Consider the following 19,950-nt stretch of genomic DNA (forward strand, 5'->3'; position numbering starts at 1 on the left):
CTCACACACTGAACACATTGCACTTACATAATAATCTTACCAGTGGGGAAAAAATATCAAAAAGTAAGACAGCCTGTAGTTTACAGGTAAAACCAACAAATATATTAGTAAAACAGCAATCAAAAAACTACATCATCACAGAGTTGCGCATGGCTGTAGAGTCCTGTTATATGGTCTTGTTTATAAATTGTCTTGTTATATATATATTATAACTAAGACCCAGACTTTGAGTATGATAAGAGATACTAACAGCTTTTAACTAGTGTAACAGACACCTGAACAAAGTCTGATGACAGGTGATAGATAGATAGACAGAGAGACAGAGGTTTTCTACTGACGGTGATGGAGATGGGAGGGTTAAGCAGCACAATGTCCTGCGCAGCCAGGTATATGTTATTTGGCTTCTGTTTGTCCGTGACCATGACTGAAACCTTCATGCTTTCACACTTCACCATGTGTTTATTGTAAGCCAAGAATGGGACCAGGATAGGGATGGATAGATCTTCAAGAGACAAGAGGAAGAAAAGGGACATTTCACATCGGTTCAGTTTCACAAAAACATACAGTACTTTGAGATATCTGTCTTCGAGAATTCTGCATCCAAAATTCAAAAGCAACATCTCTGTCCAGAGTAATATCTACAGAAGAAGATTCACCTCTCCCAGGCTGCAGTGTCTCCTTTTTCACCTCAGTCTGAATGGTCACAGCTGGTGAGCCGTTGTGCCTCATGGCTTGGACACTGATGTTGATAGACAGCGGCCTGGCAGCATTGCCCACAGTGCCCAGCACCAGCTTTAGGCTCACATCCCTGCCGTTCATCGGTTTGGACACCTGAAGTACCCCACAATGAGAAAAATAATGATGTACTGTCATACACAGACCTATCCTGTATACAGGGATATCACCCCATTGAAGCCTGTGTGAGCCAGTACTATAAACAATTTTCAGTATAGTATAAGTGACTAATCATCTGCTTTATTTACTTTTAACCAAAGTCCTAACCAGTGGGTTGCAGAGACTCTTTGAGGGATGGTGGCAAAAATGAAAAAACGGCTCCAACAAGGACACTAAAAATGATCAAAGGAATAATTTCTACTGGGGATGGGGGAACATGTGCACCTCACTTTAAGAGTTTCAGGTTGGTTTTCTTATTTTTTCTCTTTTTTAAAAAAATTAATTAATTTTTTTACCTGTCCTGCCTCTTAACATTGGCTGTCTGTGGTGCTCCAGAGTATGCTGAACCACACTTCAATGTAATTTGGCATAATTAACTGACCATAAGTAATGCTGAATATATGTAAAATAAATAAATAGATCCCAGCAGCCTACGCATTTCTCAAATGTCACAAATTTTACATCAAATTTATCTTCAATAAACAGTGGTTATGATAAAAGTAGTGCAGACTTCAAGATGCAAGAAAAGAACAAAAATAATTACGATGCTCTTAGCTTTTGACTAGTGGGAATGAGGCACTTACAATCATTTCTAAAAGCATCTTAAGTTACAATGCTTCTGGTAAACACTTCTTTAGCTTATGAAGGTCTGAAAGATGAATTTTATAATCTTCATAATTATTTAGGGAAATGCTGCCCCGTTGAAACAAATGTCTCCCTCTTTGAGGAGTTACTGTAAAAATCACTCTAAGGATAATTTGTGACAGTCCCCCCAAAGGCTCCATTGTCTCTTGTGTTCATCATCTACTTGCAAAATCTTAAACTCCACCAACTATACAACACTACCACACATACATAATTACAGTTATAACACCAAAAAGAAAAACCTCAGAAACTAAGAAAACATTATTTCACTTAAAATAAGATATAAAACATCCTGTTCAATAACTCTAAAGGGAAACTTTGGGTACTGTGACGTACCTCTTCAAATCGTATGGACACTTGCGGCAGTGGAGTGATGCAGTCTGGGGTTATTTCATCATTCACCTTTATCGGTCCACTCTCGACTGGCTTTACATTGGGGGAGAGTCTGGTGACAGCGTATTTGAAGACAGACCTCTCCTTCTCTGATCCTGTTAGGGTAGTAATTCAGTCAATTTCCACCGTTCTTCAGTTGCTACAGCTGAAGTTTGTGTGTGATCTTTTTGTCAGATGAACCCACCCTCTCTGTATTTGTAAGAGTTGGTGATGTCCATCCTCTTGTTGGAGCCAACAGACTTGGTGGAGATATTCTGACCAACTCGTTTAGTATCAGACAAGATATTCACTTTTGAACCATCAGCTTTGATCTGTCATGACACACAAACACAGACAATAGAAACAAAACATCTGAAACAAAATTAGCTATTTGAAATTTGCTGCAGACCTCAAATATATATTTGATCTATCTCTCTATCTATCTATAGATAGAGATATAGATATAGATTTGAGCTGCTCACTGACCAGCCAGTCAATACAGTCGGCATTGACCTCTGCAAAGACAAATGGTACATCATATTTCAGGTCTGTGTCTCCGTTAAGAATGCCTGTGACCGAGGCAGGACCGCAGCAGTATACACCTACAGGAGGACAGACAATTAAAATCATAAAATGGAGTAACAAACTTCTCAACTGACATTGAAGGTTTTTGTTCCACAGAACAGTTTTCATCCTGACCTATTGTGTAATGCGACTTTAAGCCACTATCTGTAGGCTTTAAAATGTTCTTACTTTGGTGCCACATGGTGGTCGCATGATGAAAGCTGTGTTTGACTTTGATCCAAACAAAAACCTATGCCTGTGCCATCATGTAGTCACATAGAGCTTGTAGACATAGTCCTGTTATACAACAGGAGTACTATGGCAAATCAATAAAACGGGCAGCGCAAGTGTAGGTGTAGAGCTAAGAGATTTAGTCGATTAGTCATCGAGAGAAAATTTATCCACAACTATTTTGATAATCGAAATATTGTTTTAGTCAAATACCAAATATTTGTCGGTTCCAGCTTCTCAAATGTGAGGATTTTGGGCTTTATTTGTCCTACATGTAAGCAAACAAGATAAGCAAGCAGGATGACGTGGGTGTGTTGTTGCAGGTGAAATGCAAAAAAGCAAATTCAGTTTGAGCATTCTTTTATTTATACTCCTTTGTTCAACCCTGAACCCTTTTTATGTGTGCTTGTACATATTTGATTAGCCACTGCAGTTTGTTTGTGACTTTGTTGCACTTCCTTGCATTCACTTCCCCATGCGTTCTGCAGAAGCAATGATGAGGAAGCCAGAGTTTTTTGCTGCAGTGATGTTAATCTTCACTAGTACTACTAGCCAGTTATACACATGTTTTGTTTCGTATATTCATGCCCCCCAGAGGATCATTGTAATGTTTTCAATGATTCCTGATCTTGATAGCACCATGAGGTCAAAGTTTCCTCTTGAGCACAAGAAATATAAACATCTGTCAGGCAGATTACCCTGATATTTTCTGAGAACAATTATGAACCCCAAAGGATGAAACCTTTTCATTCATCTCCATGAGCTTTCTGCTTGTGCCACCAAAATGTTCAACTGTTCACACAAGACATCTGAAGTTAAATCATTATTAGAAACTAAGAATATGCTTCTAGAAATGTTAATTTGCATGAAAAGATAAAACTTTTTTATTCTGAATCCCTATTTGGATAAAAATTGGATTTATTGAATTTCATGGATCAATAAAATCTCAGATTAGAAGGTCAGCATGTACAAATAGGACAAGAAACAAGGTCATTAGAACAGGGTAGAAAATGTGTAACAGTTTAAGTTTATGGAGATAAACAAGTGAGTCTGTACCATCGCTCTTCTCCTGTGGTGTTGGGTCCAAAACTTGCCAGCCGTCATATTTGCCGTCTTTTGCCAGGTCTGGCCGCCTCATCCACCCCTCCACCCACACGTGGAAGTTCCTAAAACAAAAAACATTAGTCTGATTCTGCAGCAGTGCAGTAGGCTGAGACAATCTATCAGGAGCACCTTCATCTGCTCAAAGTACAACACTGTGCTCATTGTAACTCTAAGATTTTGGTTTGAAAGAAGTGTACATACTACAGCACCTGAAATTATATTCAACAATAATACTCTTTCTTTAAAGAACTGCTCCGAACATGTTTTAAGAAAATACATAGAATAGTCCAGCCCCCTTCAGCAGATGAATGTGAAACAGTCTTTAAATGTCAAACTCTGCACATGCATCATCGTGCACAGTGAGGGTCCAACATCAAGTGAATAACTATAAACAAAACACATTTAGGATGTTTGGGATTATTTTGACTATTATTGAACTATTGAAAAAGAAATCTAATTTAATCATTATTTTTATATTGACAAGGGATCACATTACTGCTTATATGTAAAAAAGGTCACTTGTATTTTTTTTGGTTCACTCTCTCACCACTCTCATAGTGTCGTTTCCAGCCTCAGGATGCTGCTGTTTTTTGATTAAAAAATAAATAAAAAGCTCTTAAATCCCCTCTATACACTACCTGCTCCACACCAAACAGCAGACATAGTTAGCTGTCAGCTGGAGAAGAAAGTGGATAATTTAGCAGCTAAAGAGCCAGATTAGTTTGTGGAGACCAAACCGGAGCTAAAAGGAGAGAGAATTTGAATAAATGCTAATATTGCACTGTGCCTGCTGGATGCATGTATGCATTCCTAACACGTTTGTCAGTTTTGTGATTACAGTGTTTTTCCACTAACACAAATATTTGCTCTTCTCCTTAATGGCAGTAAAGCATTACCTTCAACAGTCCTCATGCTGCACATAAATGACTTTTAAAGTTCACCTAATGTTAACTTGAGGCTTCAGCAGTCTGACTTAAGTGAAGATGCCTACTTGATTTGTTGACTCAGACTGCTAGAGCATTATATTAGCTTCAGCTGAAATGCATTTCTGCACAAAACAAGGAAAGTAAGACAGCTACTTTGGGAATTTGGGGTATTTTCATGGCCAGTATTGACAGGAGGAATGATAACAGCGACCAACTTTTTCAATGGACATATGGCATGTGATTATTATCTATTTTATACTTACTACTACTACTACTACACATGTTCCTATGGATATATCAGTCACATGACAGATATATGTAACTTCTATAATGAAAAAGTTAACAAAGCAAGCTAACCGAAAGTGTTTTTTGAATAAAACAGAGTGGTGCACTGGAGAAGAGTTGTGCAAGTTGGATAGACTTGAAGCTCACACTGGTCTGCATCTTGCCGTCTTTGTATTCTCAAAGTAAGAAATTGTAGATTCTTTGTCTCACCAAATACTGTCAGGGGATTCTTTCTCTCTCACTCCGTAGTCGGCGTGGTACACGTCGATGATCAGATTGCTGTTGTTGTCGTGGGCTGACTCGAAGTTGGTGACCACACGGCAGGGGATGCCCAGCAGGCGCATTACTGGAACCACACACAGAGATTTGAGTCATTCAAATAAGTTCATTTAAAGTAACTACAGCTGTCACGTAAATGTAATAAAGGTAAAAAGTACAATATCACTCTCTGAGATGTAGTGGAGTAGAAGTGTCATGAAAAGAAAATACTCAAGTAAAGTACAAATACCTTTTTTTTTTTTTACTTAAGTACAGTTCTTGAGTCAACGTACTTATTTGCTGTCAATTTTACAAAACAATTAGTTTCATACATTTCATTAAATAAGTAAATAAATCATTAAAGGTGTGTGTGTGTGTGTGTTAAATAATAATTACAATAACAATAAAATAAAATACATAAAGTAAAAACAAATATTAAAAAATAAACATAAATAAGTAAAACAGTAAGTGTGTGTGTGTGTGTTGCTAATTAATTTCATATTGTTCATCAAATGAATGAAATAAAATAAATAAAACAGTAAAATGCAGCTGTTATTTATGGATGCAAGCTGTTACATCCAGAAATCCATCCAATCCAAGTGTCATGTGATCAGTGTCAACATAATGACTTAATAATAGTAATAATTACTTGCATTGCCCAAACAGTCCCAGACCCACGCACATTCAATTTGAAGCAATAAAAAACAGAGAAAAGCAGCAAATGCTCACATTTGAGAAGATGGTAACAGCCAATGTTTGGGATTTTACCTTAATGAATGGCTTAATTAAACAATCCATCAACTAAATTATTTGAGTAATTGTTTCAGAACTAGCATTTATCTTTACAGATGTTGTTCCAGGTGTGAGGCCCTGCAGAGTCAGATGTTACTGTACCTGAGCACATCACACCGGCGAACACCCAGCACTGCCCGTACTTGACCGGGCTGCAGTCAGTATTTATCCACTGCTTAAGAATGGCATGACTGCCATTCCACTGAAAGGGTGGGACCCCGTCGCAAAATGAACCTTCCCAGCGTCCCAGCAGGACACCACGGTCGTCATTACAGTTGACCTGAGACAAACAAGGAAATTATCATAAGGTGACTTTTTACTCAAAACTACATTTTCATTCTTCCCCTCCCAAGAATAACCCAAACACACCAAACACTTGCCATATATATTGAGGATTACATCTTAAACTCTCTACCTCGTCTCTGTCCTCTCTCCTTCTGTCACTTTTTGCAGGTATTTCTACCTCCGGAGCTGTAGAGTCTGGATCTGCGTTTGCAAGCCACCTACCACACCTAATCTTCCTGCACTATACCTGCTGCTGCAATTATTATTATTAGTCCTGTGAATTGCTATTCTAATTGTTTTCATATTTGTATTATTGTCACTACCATTACTATTACTATTTTACATCTCTGTGTGGAACCTGCATTGTGCTACTGTGTGCTCTCTGGCCTCTTGCTGTACTGCACAGCATTGATTTGAGCTAAACGCTGATCTAGGCATGCTAACATGCTCACAAAGATAACTCTAATATTTTAAATGTAAAGTTGGTATAATGTTTATCATGTTCACCATCTTAGTTTATGTTAGAATGCAAACATTTGCTAATTAGCCCTGAAGAAGTTAAGTTGAAAATCCCACTTTTACTGTCATCTAGCGGTGGAAAGTTTCAATTGGCATCGCATCATTGCTGGATTTTGGTACTCAAAAAACTTAAAAATGTCGCTTAAAAAAAAGCCCATAAATATCTGTGAAACATTTCTTTGCTGCTATAAAGGTTTGTTGAGGTATGTTTAAAACACACAGTGTGACCTACCATGGCGCTGACCACACGGCTGACGTAGATGGGGTTACAGCGCGCAGAAACATCGTCAGCTGGGTCATTCAAGTGTTTGTTGTTCATGTCCAACATCTTCAAACAAATGTCCACCATGTTGTCTTCAAACTGGGCAGAAGCAGACAGGAAAAGAGGAGATGCTATTTTTGCTCTTATATTGTATTTTATTTATGGTAATACATTGGTGTTAACTGCAGATGTTTATAGTATCAACTGCTCAGCAGCGGGTAAAGGTCAGAAACTAAAATATAAGACATAAAATTCTAAATTGAACATCTGGGATACTCAGGATACCCCTGTCTGGGACATCAGACAACAGATAGATGGATAGATAGATAATTTCCGTGATATAAATTTAATGGCATTTAAATGTCAACAGAAAGTATTCAATAGTGATTCAATTTTACAATTAGGTATTCAATTCCTTATAAGCATAAAATCTTTATAGCCATTACGTGCTTCCAAAAACTCTTCACAGGATTGAAGATGGGGAGAGGTCTGTGTTTAGGGGATGCAATAAGCAAATGAGATTGGCTTTCACAACCTCGATAATCCACTATGTAAAATAAGTATGAAGTATGATAATAGTTTATTTTATGATGCAAGAGCACCACTGGCCACAAAATTACCTATAAAACATTAAACTGCGCTGGCACACCCTGGGTGCTCTGGATATGCCGTACCTGATTGTGATTCATGCCACACGTGTTGAAACGTAGAAGAAGACAAATGTCGTTGATCAATAACAGTGTTCCTAATGTGGCCATTTTGTGGTCTGACTGTGCATTGGGTTTAACGTCAGTCAGTTTTGTCTATGTATGTGTGTATATGTGTGAGTGAGTACCTGTCCGTAGTCCCAGTTCATAGGGGAGATGTAGCTGCCACTTCCTTGGTAGATGATTCCTTGTTCATTCATTACATACTCCTGCCTCTGCTCCCCATCAGACAGAAACACCCAGTCATCTGCAGAGAGAGTGAATTAATTCAGACAGACAGACAGACGATAGGTCAATAGATTAGATAATATATATGTTATAAGTTCAGATCTTAACTTAAGTAAAAGTACATCATCAGCAAAAGGCACATAGATTATCAAAAGAAGATATAGATAGCAATATATATCACAATAACAATCTATATAACAATAGACTGAAATCTTACCAGGACACCAGGGGTTGAAGAGCACCACCGGCGTTGCCAGTAACATTTTCTCATCCCTGTGCGTCACATACATCAAGTACTCCCCTATGGGGGTGTCGGCCGGGGGCGTAATGGTCAGGTTCAAGAGGCCTGTTAGTGGGGTGGAACTCTTGTGAAGCGCTATCTTCCACACTGCCTTTGCTGATGGTGAACCCTGCACTCTGTCTGGGACACTGAAGAATGACATCGTCCCCCGAACATCGGATGGGTGTTTTCCTGAGGAGAGGAGACACAGAGGGAGGCAGACATTCATTTACTGTTGTAACAAAACCATCTGTTGGTTTTTACTGACTGTGATTCCCTCATGGTCAACAAATCTCTTAAAAGGCCACACCCAGAATACTTACACTACAAATAAGTATTGTTTATTATATTGTTGTTACTGTGTCGTCAAAGCCTGACATAGCTGGGTTTTCTTCTATGCCTACTGCTCTACAAAGGCAGAGAGCGTTGACTGCAAAAGTATGCAAATTGAGTACAAATAATGTGACGTTTGTTCACGTAGTAAAAAGTACACCTAAAAATGCAGACCTGCCATTGGACAATTACCAGGGGAAACATAGTATCTACAAACTAAATGTGTTCTGTGCAGACAGGATGCCGAATCGCTGTGAGACCATGCAAGTCACGTCATCTGAACACCGAATTTGAACTCATGTCCAACATAGCAAGTTATGAATGTGTCACATTTATACTCTCAGGACTTCACGACCTGTTCCTAAACACTTGAAGCCACATAAATAAAACTCACTGTCAATTTAATCAAATTATTATTCTGATTGATTGGAAAGTCTACTATAGGCATTCATCGGATACATTCTTTAAAAAATGTTTTGATGTATTTATTTACTATTCCTTTTTTGGTTTTAAATGTTGCAAGTTATTTTGTGTGAATGGATTGGTGTCGGCATATATAGGATTTTTGTAAATTGCATATTCACACAAATTGTCATTCTTTGTTCATTATAATTTAAATAAATTGTACCAGAAAAAAAAAATTAACCAGAAAAAACATTAATTCATTCATTTAATAAAGGACCAACCTGTCATTGCGACGATGTTGAGCGGGTAAAGGTCCGGGTTGAAACATTGCGTCAGTTTTAGGGTCAGGGTGAAGGGCTGGCCTCGCCTCACAATCAGCCGATCCACAGAGATTTCACTGGTGTGGTGTTCGGTGTTGTTGGTCTGACAGTGGAGGTCCACTCCCTTATAAACTGAAAGATATTAAACATACAAACATTAACAAGTCACTAGAAGCTCTTAATAGAATATGAGTACATCAGGTTACTCAAAGAGAAAGCAAGCTATGAAAAGTTCATCAACTCTTTAATATAAAATTTATTTGATGACTGTAATTTGTAACTTTCCACTTTTCTTATAAATAGCAAATCCCCAAGTAGAAGAAGCAAAGACCTTGTTCATCCGTGACAATAAGAAATCATGTAATTAATTTGCTTTGACTAAATGCAATTTTTATGATCTTTTTCATGTTCTGAACTTGTGTACAAGGGAAACATATCAGATATAATTACTATCATTTTTATGGTTACCCAGAGTGGTCATGTAAAAAAGTATGTTAGTCATACTGTAAATTATTAAAATGCCATTAAGTTGTCATTCTGTCTGTTAGTACAACATTTTTGTAAATATTATTTATTACATTATACGTTCAAATCTTTTTTTAAATTATAGGTACAGACACAGTGCACATAATGAGTTTGTATTACATTTTTTAACACAACCCCCCCCCCCCAGCGCCACCTACCCCTGACACTTTACACTCTGCTGACTATGTTTACATATTTTAAACACCTGATACTCTCCACCCTGCCCTGCCCCTAGTTTCTGCCACTACTGCTACAGCATAGTAACCGTTAACATGCTGAGCCAGTTTGCTGAGGTGAGTCCAGGTCTCTGCACAACCTCAGTTGAGTTCACTGAGCGTGACCCCTCCCAGGCTCAACTGGGGCATTGAACTCAGTATCTGTCTGTCTGAGACAGATTTTAAACCACGCCATTGTTAATTTCTCCATTTTACATTTTAAGGGGCATTAAGTGATCTGTGACCTTGTAGAAACTCATTGTGTAATAACGTTATGCAATTTGTATGTCATTGTCTGTAACATTGTACCCAGTATGATGCACAATTTTGATCACTTGCAGGTAAAACACCCAGACAAACATCCAGACATCCAGGTTAAAAAGGTTTTAGACAGAATAGAAGAGAATACAACTTTAGAGTGTAAAATGGTCTTTGTCTCACCAAAACATAAAAGCAGCATGAGCACAGGTAGGCTAACATGTAAAACAAGTAACATATCAACTGAGACAAGGCTAGAGTACAATACAATACATAAGAAAGAATATAGATAAAAAGAGTGCTGAGTCCAAAACAGATAAAAAAGAACAGATGAGAATGATTTGTTAGACTCCTTTGTCCTGAAAGTATGCATAGATGATCACATCTTAAATCTTATCATCCCTGGTCTATACATTGCTACTTTTGCATGAGAAAAACCACACCCTGAGGAGCATCTGTAGAGAGCAAGTCAGACATTGTTCCTCTGATACAGACTCTCTGTGGTCGATTAAATTAAGTCACCATTAATCCAAAGATCGACGTGTCTTTGTTAAAGGACATGTGCATTTAAAAAGTTAAAAGCTTTGAGAGACCCAGGTTCAATCCCACACTGTGACCCATCCACCAGTGTGTTATATGAGCAAGACACTTAACCCCTAGTTGCTCCAGAGGCATGCGACCTTTGACATGTATAGCTATTGTAAGTTGCTTTGGATAAAAGCGTCAGCTAAATGAATAAATGTAAATGTATATTTCTGTGCAGTTAGTAGTGATTTACAGTGAAAAATTGTCAAGTTAAATGGCAACATGTAACCTAGACGTTCTTCAACCTTCATATCATCAAATCACTGCTCATAGTTGCAGACACATACTGTAATGTAAGGAAATTAATTTTCCAACACATCAGTGCAGCTACATGATACTGGTACTGCTTAATATTTTCAATTTTAAAACACAATGCCTTTACATGCATCATTATATTAAATGGTAAAACATTAAAGATGTGAATAATTCTACATACTTTACTGTACCATAGCTTATTTTGCATAGCGTTTTATCCCATATTTACCCACAGGTCAACATCAGACATTTGGCATTTTTAGCATGTTAAAACATCTACTGTAAAACGTCCTGCTCATCACCAAACAACCAGACAAAGTTAGCAACTAGCTGATGAGAAATGTAATCTTACAACATTTTTTAAATTTAATTTCAGTCCACATTGACTCCTAAAATTTGAAATTTCAGCTTACTAAGGAAAAGTGTATGCTTCTGCCCAAACATATGTAACCAAACACAACATTAAGGAATTCATTCATTCACATACAATGTATGCAAGCAGGTTGATGGTGTCTCACTGAATGCAGAGACAAGACACACACACACACAAGACAAGATATGATGATAAAGTTACTTAAATCAGATACCCATATTAAAAATTCTAGTGTACTTACCAGTTTTTTTCACGTCGGCTGTCATCTTTCCAGAACTTTCTCTCTTAAAATAGTAGATGTAAAGACAGGAAAATGCACAGTGACAGGTGACTTAGTGCTGATTGATTTTAAAGCATCGTCCTGACCCAACCCCTTCTCAAATTAACATATAACAGGTCTTGCAACCTGCATTCATTTCCTATGAGCTTAAGTGTATGTGTTTCGACTTGTTACAGATGAATCAATCAAGTTAATACCACCATTGCAACCATTATCTCTCAAATGATGTGACACTGATTCACTGATTCCACTTATGTGAATAGATGGAAGTTGCATCATTTATTACTTGAATCTGCTGATGTAATAACAATCATGTTTCAAAATGAATAAATCCCCTAGTTTGCTCCATATTACCTTAGCGTTTTAAATAGTTAGATCACTGTTGCCTTGAATGATGTAACATCTCTTATTACGTGATGCTGACGTGATGACAGTTTCAGGTGTGGAATGTGAAAAGCAAGACTCAATGATTTATCAGGGAGTGTTATCAGCCGTTGGTGATTTAACTGCTGACTAATAATTCTCTTTTGCTCTTTAGAAAAGTGATTTATAAATCACATGAAATTACATTACACTGTACACACCCTAAAAGATGCTTTACTGGAGTCCTCTTCCACTCCTCCATGATGACATCACGGAGCTTGTGGATGTTAGAGACTGGTTTCTATCAGATCATTTTGTAAGTATCCCAAAGTCAGTTGTTGGGTCCATCATGTAAACGACAATATACGAGAAGAACACACAAGGCTGAGCGAATGTTCCTTTATATTTAAATAAATAGAGCCAGGCTCAGCTTTCTGAATTAGAAGTTGATTAGTCATCAATCTTTCTTCATAAAAATAAAGGTTGCATCTTATTTTATCATCTTTTATTTGTTCAATACATTGTATTTGCACTTTCTTTTCATTGTGAAATACTGTAGGTGGACATATTTTGAGCAACAATGTCCTAGTTATTAATTTAAAAGCTTAATATTCTCAACAGATACTGGTCTCTTTTTTCCCCCCATCTTTTCTCTTTGCATTCTCTCTGAAAGTACAAAGTCATGGTTAAAACAGAAATTGAACGATCTGCTCCATTTATTGAGCACAACTTTCTGGAATGATTTTGTCCTCAGTCCAGCCAAGCCAAGCTGTATTTTCTTTTCACAAATCCTTTTATTGCAATAAATGCCCTTTAAGTTCTGCCTTCAATTCTCATAGAGTTATTATTTATAATGTATTTAAAATAGATGCCGTATATAATGTCTCAAGGTAATACACACATACTTATTGTACAACAAAAAATGTATTACTTCCAGCTAATAATGAATTAATTTCCAACAAAAAATTCTTAACTCAGATTGGCTGGACACCTTACACACAAGTTTTTGATTGTCGTCCTGTTCCATTCATTTAGAAATGAGAATTATTATTGTGCGCAGCGACCATTAGGAAGCAGTGGTGTGCTAAGTGTTAGACAGCTTGTTAGGCAAGATGCTTGCTTTTACACCCTGACTGGTTGGACGAGTGATTAATGCTCCGTTCACTGACAACAGACAAAGGACTACTGAGTAACTTTCCAGTGAAACAAGGCAGAACATATACACTGCATATTTTACTTATCAAACACATGTCTCTAAGTTTCAAAGGTAGGTGGACTTACAAGACCTGGCTCTTAATCAACAACACTCACCAGTCCTTTTGATTTTAGTGTACTTTGGAACAAAATTCAGCATCTGTAGCTCAACTTCTAGAATAAATTCAAGATAACAGATGAATGTGTTTGTATGTCTGCAACAAAGTTTCTAAAGCATGGCCAAATGAAAAATTAACAGCTTTAGGAGACAATAATGACATCCCCTACACACAGAGTGGCCACTTAATTAGGTACATCTGTACAATCTAATTACACTGTCATAGACGTGTCAATTCAATTCTAAGTTTTAGCATAGAGATCTTTCAGTAAGTGATGGTTTTGTAGTGACTGCATTATATTGAGAGATTTCTAATATTATGAAATATATTGTTATACTCTGGAATTTACATCTACTTGTGTCAAAGTCTGAGCTTGCTGCTGACGTACAACATGCTGCCAAAAGTTGTCTTTGGCTTTGTTTATGGCTTGTTGTTTTTGATCTATGATCTGTGCTTTTATGTGTCGGTCTGTTTTTGTAAAATTATGAAATGTCTGTCAAGCTCATCCAAGACATTTCTTACACTAAAAACAAGCCATCTTTATACAACATAAAGATGAAACCAATTAACAAGCACAACAGTTATTATACTCATTATCTTCACTGTAGTTTTACTGTTAAAGCTTAAATTTGTCTCTTAAATGTATCTGAACTCATCTTTGTGGAATGTCTTTTTCTTGCTGTTCAATTCATCTTCATGAACCCACAATTCAAGACAATATTTAAAAGATTTGCTCGTGACTTTAATCAACCCAGTCGGTACACTGCAACACAACTGTTGCTTGAGCATGTTGCGAGTATTTGGTAAGCAGTCGAGTAATGGCATGCAGAGTTACATAATGAAACTTCTTTCCACAGATAACTTCATGTATAATGTCCTTTTAATTCTTATATGTTGTACATGCATGTGCTTGTAAATACAGTGATACTCTCTTCGAAACCCAAATCTCTTATATGTACACACACACACGCACACTGTAACCATTCACTCCATACATTGGCACATCAAACCCCACACAGACACACTTCTAATTGCAGAGAAACACACACACACACACACACATTAGCTGTCCTGCTGAATAAGGTCTTTGGCTTTTTGCAGGTTGTGATCGACGGCTCCATCTAAGAACTGAACCCAGGTCAGCTGCGATTCCCCACACACATGACTGAATCTGTACAGGTTGAAAAGAGGGGAGGGTTGTGAAAAAAAATGGCTGCAGCAGGACAGCAGTAAGCACAACCTAACTACCTGCGCACACTCTGTCCTTGCACCCATCGTGCATGAACATTTTGGGGGAGCATGTGATTTTTTCTGTTGGAGACTTTCGAAATCTAGCTGTCTCTTTATAGTTTCTCCGTTACCTAGCTTTACCTGATGACATGTCAGATTTACAGACACCACACGTTTCTCAAACTGATCTTTCTGATCGGTCCACTTTATCTCAACTTCAACACGGGGGTTCCTTCATGATTTGTCGATGTTGCCCAGTAATTACAAACTGAATTTACAGAAAACCTACCGAACTGTAGGTGAATCAATCTTACCTGATGATCTCCAGAACTTTCTTTAACAGTGCTGCCAATTTAGAGACCTGTAGAGAAACACACTTTTGTTTATTTGTTATATATTAGTGCATTTCATTAGCTGTGTACCTGTACTTTGCATAATGACAAAGTTGAATCCAATCTAATCACATAATTATTCATTTAAAAAAAATATTTGACAGCCTGGGACGTGTAACTACATTTTAAAAAAACAACATAAAATTGTGTAATTTACTCTATGAATTGAAAAAAGTCCAAATGTCCATCATAGTTTCCAGGATTTTTCAGACTTATTTTGTTAGACCAACAGTGCAAAGATATTCAGTTCAAAATTTTTCTGTCACGTCCCCACTTTAGAGGACCCAAAAAGTTCAAGCTGGGCAACTTAAACCCAAATATTCAGGTTAGCAAAATAGTCTTTCTTGCAAGAACTCCAACAACACTGGTACTTTTAGTAGCTGGATTTCCTGCGCAAATTATGAACTACCATGATCAGAGATTGTGATGCAGCACATAATGAGTGGTTTTCTGTAAGAGAGGAACAGCAGTCAAAGGCATTTACTTACCTTGATGACACGCTGGAGTTTAGACTTCACACAAATTTAACTGACCAATCAACTCAAGTTCATCATCTAACATCACTGTGGTTGCTGCATGTTTTGCCTTCCTTCACTGCAATATTTTTCTCTTAAATAACATTTAAATTAGTTATCAAGTTGAAATTTGAGTAACCTGTACAACACTTCTGGAGTCAAAACATACTGTCAATGATACAAGCAACTCAATGAAGCTATTTTTGTATGTACGAGTGTGTGTGTCTCTTACGTTGGTCTCAACTCCACTGTAGTCCATGGGCGGGTAGAGACAGAGAGCCAGATCATCAACACTGCGGAAAAAAGCAAGAGGCAGAGATTTGTTTTTATGACTATATTAGTTTTTAAACTCACTGTAAAAATGTATATATTTTTTTTAAATTAAAACCTTTAATAAAAACAGCTTATTGAACAAAGGGGTGGTAAAATGTCTCATTTGAACATTTGTGCAGACAAAAAAATAAATGGCATGGGAAAAATATTTTTGATGCCTTAATAATAATATTAATAAATTGAATTTGTATAAGCGCTTTTCACAAACTCAACGTCGCTTAAGAACACTTGAAAACAAGCCTGCTTGCACAGAGTCTGCACTTTAATTTAACTGTTGAGAAGAAATATTTGAACTATTTTAGTCTATCATTACTTTGTTAAAACTGTTGAGAATTTGGTTACCACATTTACAAGTTGAAATTTACCTATTCTGTTTGGTGAGTAGACACCAATAAAACCAAGAACGTTGTAATTTATTCTAACTACGGTATTTTCTGCTGTGATTTAGTGCAGTTCACTTCTTTTCAGTCTTCAAGTTGGCAAACCAGTTTCTAATAGTGCAGTATAGATCTAAAAAAAATAGAAATCAGCTCACTTGATAACATGACAGTGATAACAGTGTGTGTGTGTGTGTGTGTGTGTGTGTGTGTGTGTGTGTGTAAGGGGTCTATACATGTATATAAATAACTGTATATATTGTTGTATTTTATTTTTACCATATTTTAATATACACTTAATTATTATATGTTAAGTTGTGTGTGTGTAGCATGAAGGGACTACAAACTTCATTTCGTTATACAACCTTGTGCTGTATAATGACAAATAAACAACCTTGTACCATGCACCGTGTGTGTGTGTGTGTGTGTGTCTGTTCCTACCCAGGGCTGATATCCTTGACGATGTCAGCCAGGTCGTCGAGCTGAGCCAGGTTCTGAGGTGTGGTAACGTCACCGTTGGCTTTGACGGCCGACATCAGCTTCCTCAGGCACGCCGCTGCCGCCTTCATCAGCCCCTGGCATGGACCGATCACGCGCCGGTCATTCTCCGACCAATAAGTGTCCTGGTTGCCTCGAGGCTCACCCCCTTCCTGGTCATCGTCGAGGACGTCGCTGAACGGGTCGTGGGCCTCGGATACAGCCTAGGTGGGGGTGCAATAACCTTTTTGTGAGCAAGATTGCAGCCAGGATTTCGAACTGCTATAAAATTTGTACATAAAATCATAAGAGCTGTGGATTGTGGATATTAATGATAAAGCTGCAACTAACACATAGATCAATTTCATTATCGATTAAAGCATAAGGCTGATGATATTCTATATTTTTCTTATAGTCAACGAATCCCATGACAAGACCAAAACCATCAATGGATGTTTCTCAGTAACAAGTATTGTCTGTGTATCCAAAGCCTGATATATCCTATTCCTCTGAGCCACAGAGCTCCACTGTTGTCCAAAAAATATTACAAACACACCAGTAAGCCTCAAAGTTGTACTGGGTGACATATTCCTTCATTACTGTGAACACACACACTGTAGTTTATTTTGAGTCAGTCCCACATACACCATCCTGCTGCTGGAAATACTCACCAATAATTTATTAATCTGCAACTATCCTCTATTGGAAATAAAGGCCTGCCATTTTTATAAGGTCAAGTAAAGGCCTGGAGATACATACAGATTAGCCCTGGCCACTATTTCAAAATTCAAGGTGTGCGTGTGTACCTGTTCAATTTCCTCTATGGCGTCTTTCACAACTCCAATCTGAGCGGACAGAACCACCAGCACAGCTGCCTTATTGTCTGTTGAACACACACGCATTTTTCATTAATAAACGTGTAATTAAATTATTTTACTTAAAGGAGAGTATAAGGACACAAAAGAGGAGCCTCACATTTTTCAAATCCTCTTTGAAATAACTGCTGATTCCCACACCAGGAGTAGGTATGAAGAATCCGATTCAGCTGTAGAAACTAGAATGTGCCACACCTAAACACATATTTGACATTACATAAACTTATTTATGTGTGTAATGACTCTACAACTCTACAACAACTATAAAAGGAAGGGCTGCAAATAAAAATACTTAATTAATTAAAGCTGCAAGCAGCGTCGGGCGGGCCCTGGCACTTGTAGCGCGTCTGGGTGTGAGCCGGCCGAGTTGCATAATCTGGAGCTATCACGAAGGTGTTATATGTCACTTCCTGTGTCACCTATGTGAAGCTACATAGCACTTGCCGCTATGAATATAAATCAGTATTGGTGTGTAGATGTCTGCGGGGTGGGAGAGTTATCAAGCACGTAAAGTTTGGTTCAGATGTGAGCATGTACACTGAAGTTACAACAACTTCCTGTGTCATGGCGAAGAGTTGATCTTTGACGCCACGCCACTCGACGAAAACTCAGATAGCACAACTTTTCATCTTCAATGCCTTTAGAAGGCACAGTAGAAATTTGAAGTCGGTCGGACTAAATCCCTAGGAGGAGTTCGTTAAAGTATGGAGTGTGTAATTCATCCATAAAAAAATCCAAAAATTCAAAATGGCCGACTTCTTGTTGATTTTAGGCTATGGCTCCAAGAGACTTTTTTGTGCGTCTGCACAAGATACACGTACCACAGAAAATTTGTGCACGTAGGTGAAACGTGCGGCGGGGGCTGCTTCGTTAAAGGTCACTTTCTGTTGCCAGCAGTGTTGGGTTTAGGATATGGGTTCTTGAGGCTTTTTTGTGCGTGTTGATATGATACATGTCCCCAGAAAATTTCGCGCATGTAGGTTGAACGTGAACGATGGGCTAATTTTTTCCAATTTTCTAGGTGGCGCTAGCGAGTCATTTTGCCACGCCCACGCGCGAAACCCATAAAATACAGTTCTGACATGTGTGCAAAGTTTGGTGAGTTTTCGAGTATGTTTAGGTCCCCAAAATGGAGCTTACTTTGCAGAAAAAAATAAATAAATAAAAATAATAATCTTTACAAATTCAATAGGGACCTCACACAGTCGTGCTTGGGCCCTAATAATCTTTACAAATTCAATAAGGACCTTACATGGTCGTGCTCGGGCCCTAATAATCTTTACAAATTCAACAGGGACCTTGCACGGTCGTGCTCGGGCCCTAAAAATATATATAATCTTTACAAATTCAATAGAGACCTCGCACGGTTCGTGCTCGGGCCTTAAAAATAATCTTTACAAATTCAACAGGGACCTTGCACGGTCGTGCTCGGGCCCTAAAAATATATATAATCTTTACAAATTCAATAGAGACCTCGCACGGTTCGTGCTCGGGCCTTAAAAATAATCTTTACAAATTCAACAGGGACCTTGCACGGTCGTGCTCGGGCCCTAAAAATATATATAATCTTTACAAATTCAATAGAGACCTCGCACGGTTCGTGCTCGGGCCTTAAAAATAATCTTTACAAATTCAACAGGGACCTTGCACGGTCGTGCTCGGGCCCTAAAAATATATATAATCTTTACAAATTCAATAGAGACCTCGCACGGTTCGTGCTCGGGCCTTAAAAATAATCTTTACAAATTCAACAGGGACCTTGCACGGTCGTGCTCGGGCCCTAAAAATATATATAATCTTTACAAATTCAATAGAGACCTCGCACGGTTCGTGCTCGGGCCTTAAAAATAATCTTTACAAATTCAACAGGGACCTTGCACGGTCGTGCTCGGGCCCTAAAAATATATATAATCTTTACAAATTCAATAGAGACCTCGCACGGTTCGTGCTCGGGCCTTAAAAATAATCTTTACAAATTCAACAGGGACCTTGCACGGTCGTGCTCGGGCCCTAAAAATATATATAATCTTTACAAATTCAATAGAGACCTCGCACGGTTCGTGCTCGGGCCTTAAAAATAATCTTTACAAATTCAACAGGGACCTTGCACGGTCGTGCTCGGGCCCTAAAAATATATATAATCTTTACAAATTCAATAGAGACCTCGCACGGTT

The 19,950-nt window shown here is 38.0% G+C and overlaps 2 protein-coding genes across 2 annotated transcripts in view; both read right to left on the bottom strand.

The window, feature by feature from the left end:
* Window positions 1-12,021, bottom strand: part of tgm8 (transglutaminase 8) — a 19,036-nt gene extending 7,015 nt beyond the window's left edge. Inside the window, exons 1-13 of the mRNA XM_046029635.1 lie at window positions 11,863-12,021; window positions 9,372-9,542; window positions 8,290-8,544; window positions 7,973-8,091; window positions 7,108-7,236; window positions 6,174-6,351; window positions 5,232-5,367; window positions 3,763-3,872; window positions 2,398-2,513; window positions 2,117-2,243; window positions 1,876-2,027; window positions 657-831; window positions 247-502 (exon numbers count right to left, since the gene is read on the bottom strand). Coding sequence (XP_045885591.1) covers window positions 247-502; window positions 657-831; window positions 1,876-2,027; window positions 2,117-2,243; window positions 2,398-2,513; window positions 3,763-3,872; window positions 5,232-5,367; window positions 6,174-6,351; window positions 7,108-7,236; window positions 7,973-8,091; window positions 8,290-8,544; window positions 9,372-9,542; window positions 11,863-11,887 — 1,949 coding nt within the window. The 5' untranslated portion in view covers window positions 11,888-12,021. The remainder of the gene's footprint in view (window positions 1-246; window positions 503-656; window positions 832-1,875; window positions 2,028-2,116; window positions 2,244-2,397; window positions 2,514-3,762; window positions 3,873-5,231; window positions 5,368-6,173; window positions 6,352-7,107; window positions 7,237-7,972; window positions 8,092-8,289; window positions 8,545-9,371; window positions 9,543-11,862) is intronic.
* Window positions 12,022-14,439: 2,418 nt separating this feature from the next.
* ccndbp1 (cyclin D-type binding-protein 1) overlaps window positions 14,440-19,950 on the bottom strand; it is a 12,020-nt gene continuing 6,509 nt past the window's right edge. Inside the window, exons 7-11 of the mRNA XM_046029599.1 lie at window positions 17,708-17,784; window positions 16,866-17,125; window positions 15,947-16,007; window positions 15,122-15,168; window positions 14,440-14,748 (exon numbers count right to left, since the gene is read on the bottom strand). Coding sequence (XP_045885555.1) covers window positions 14,640-14,748; window positions 15,122-15,168; window positions 15,947-16,007; window positions 16,866-17,125; window positions 17,708-17,784 — 554 coding nt within the window. The 3' untranslated portion in view covers window positions 14,440-14,639. The remainder of the gene's footprint in view (window positions 14,749-15,121; window positions 15,169-15,946; window positions 16,008-16,865; window positions 17,126-17,707; window positions 17,785-19,950) is intronic.

The sequence above is a fragment of the Micropterus dolomieu genome, linkage group LG18, assembly GCF_021292245.1.
Source record: "Micropterus dolomieu isolate WLL.071019.BEF.003 ecotype Adirondacks linkage group LG18, ASM2129224v1, whole genome shotgun sequence".
Classification (NCBI taxonomy): Eukaryota; Metazoa; Chordata; class Actinopteri; order Centrarchiformes; family Centrarchidae; genus Micropterus; species Micropterus dolomieu.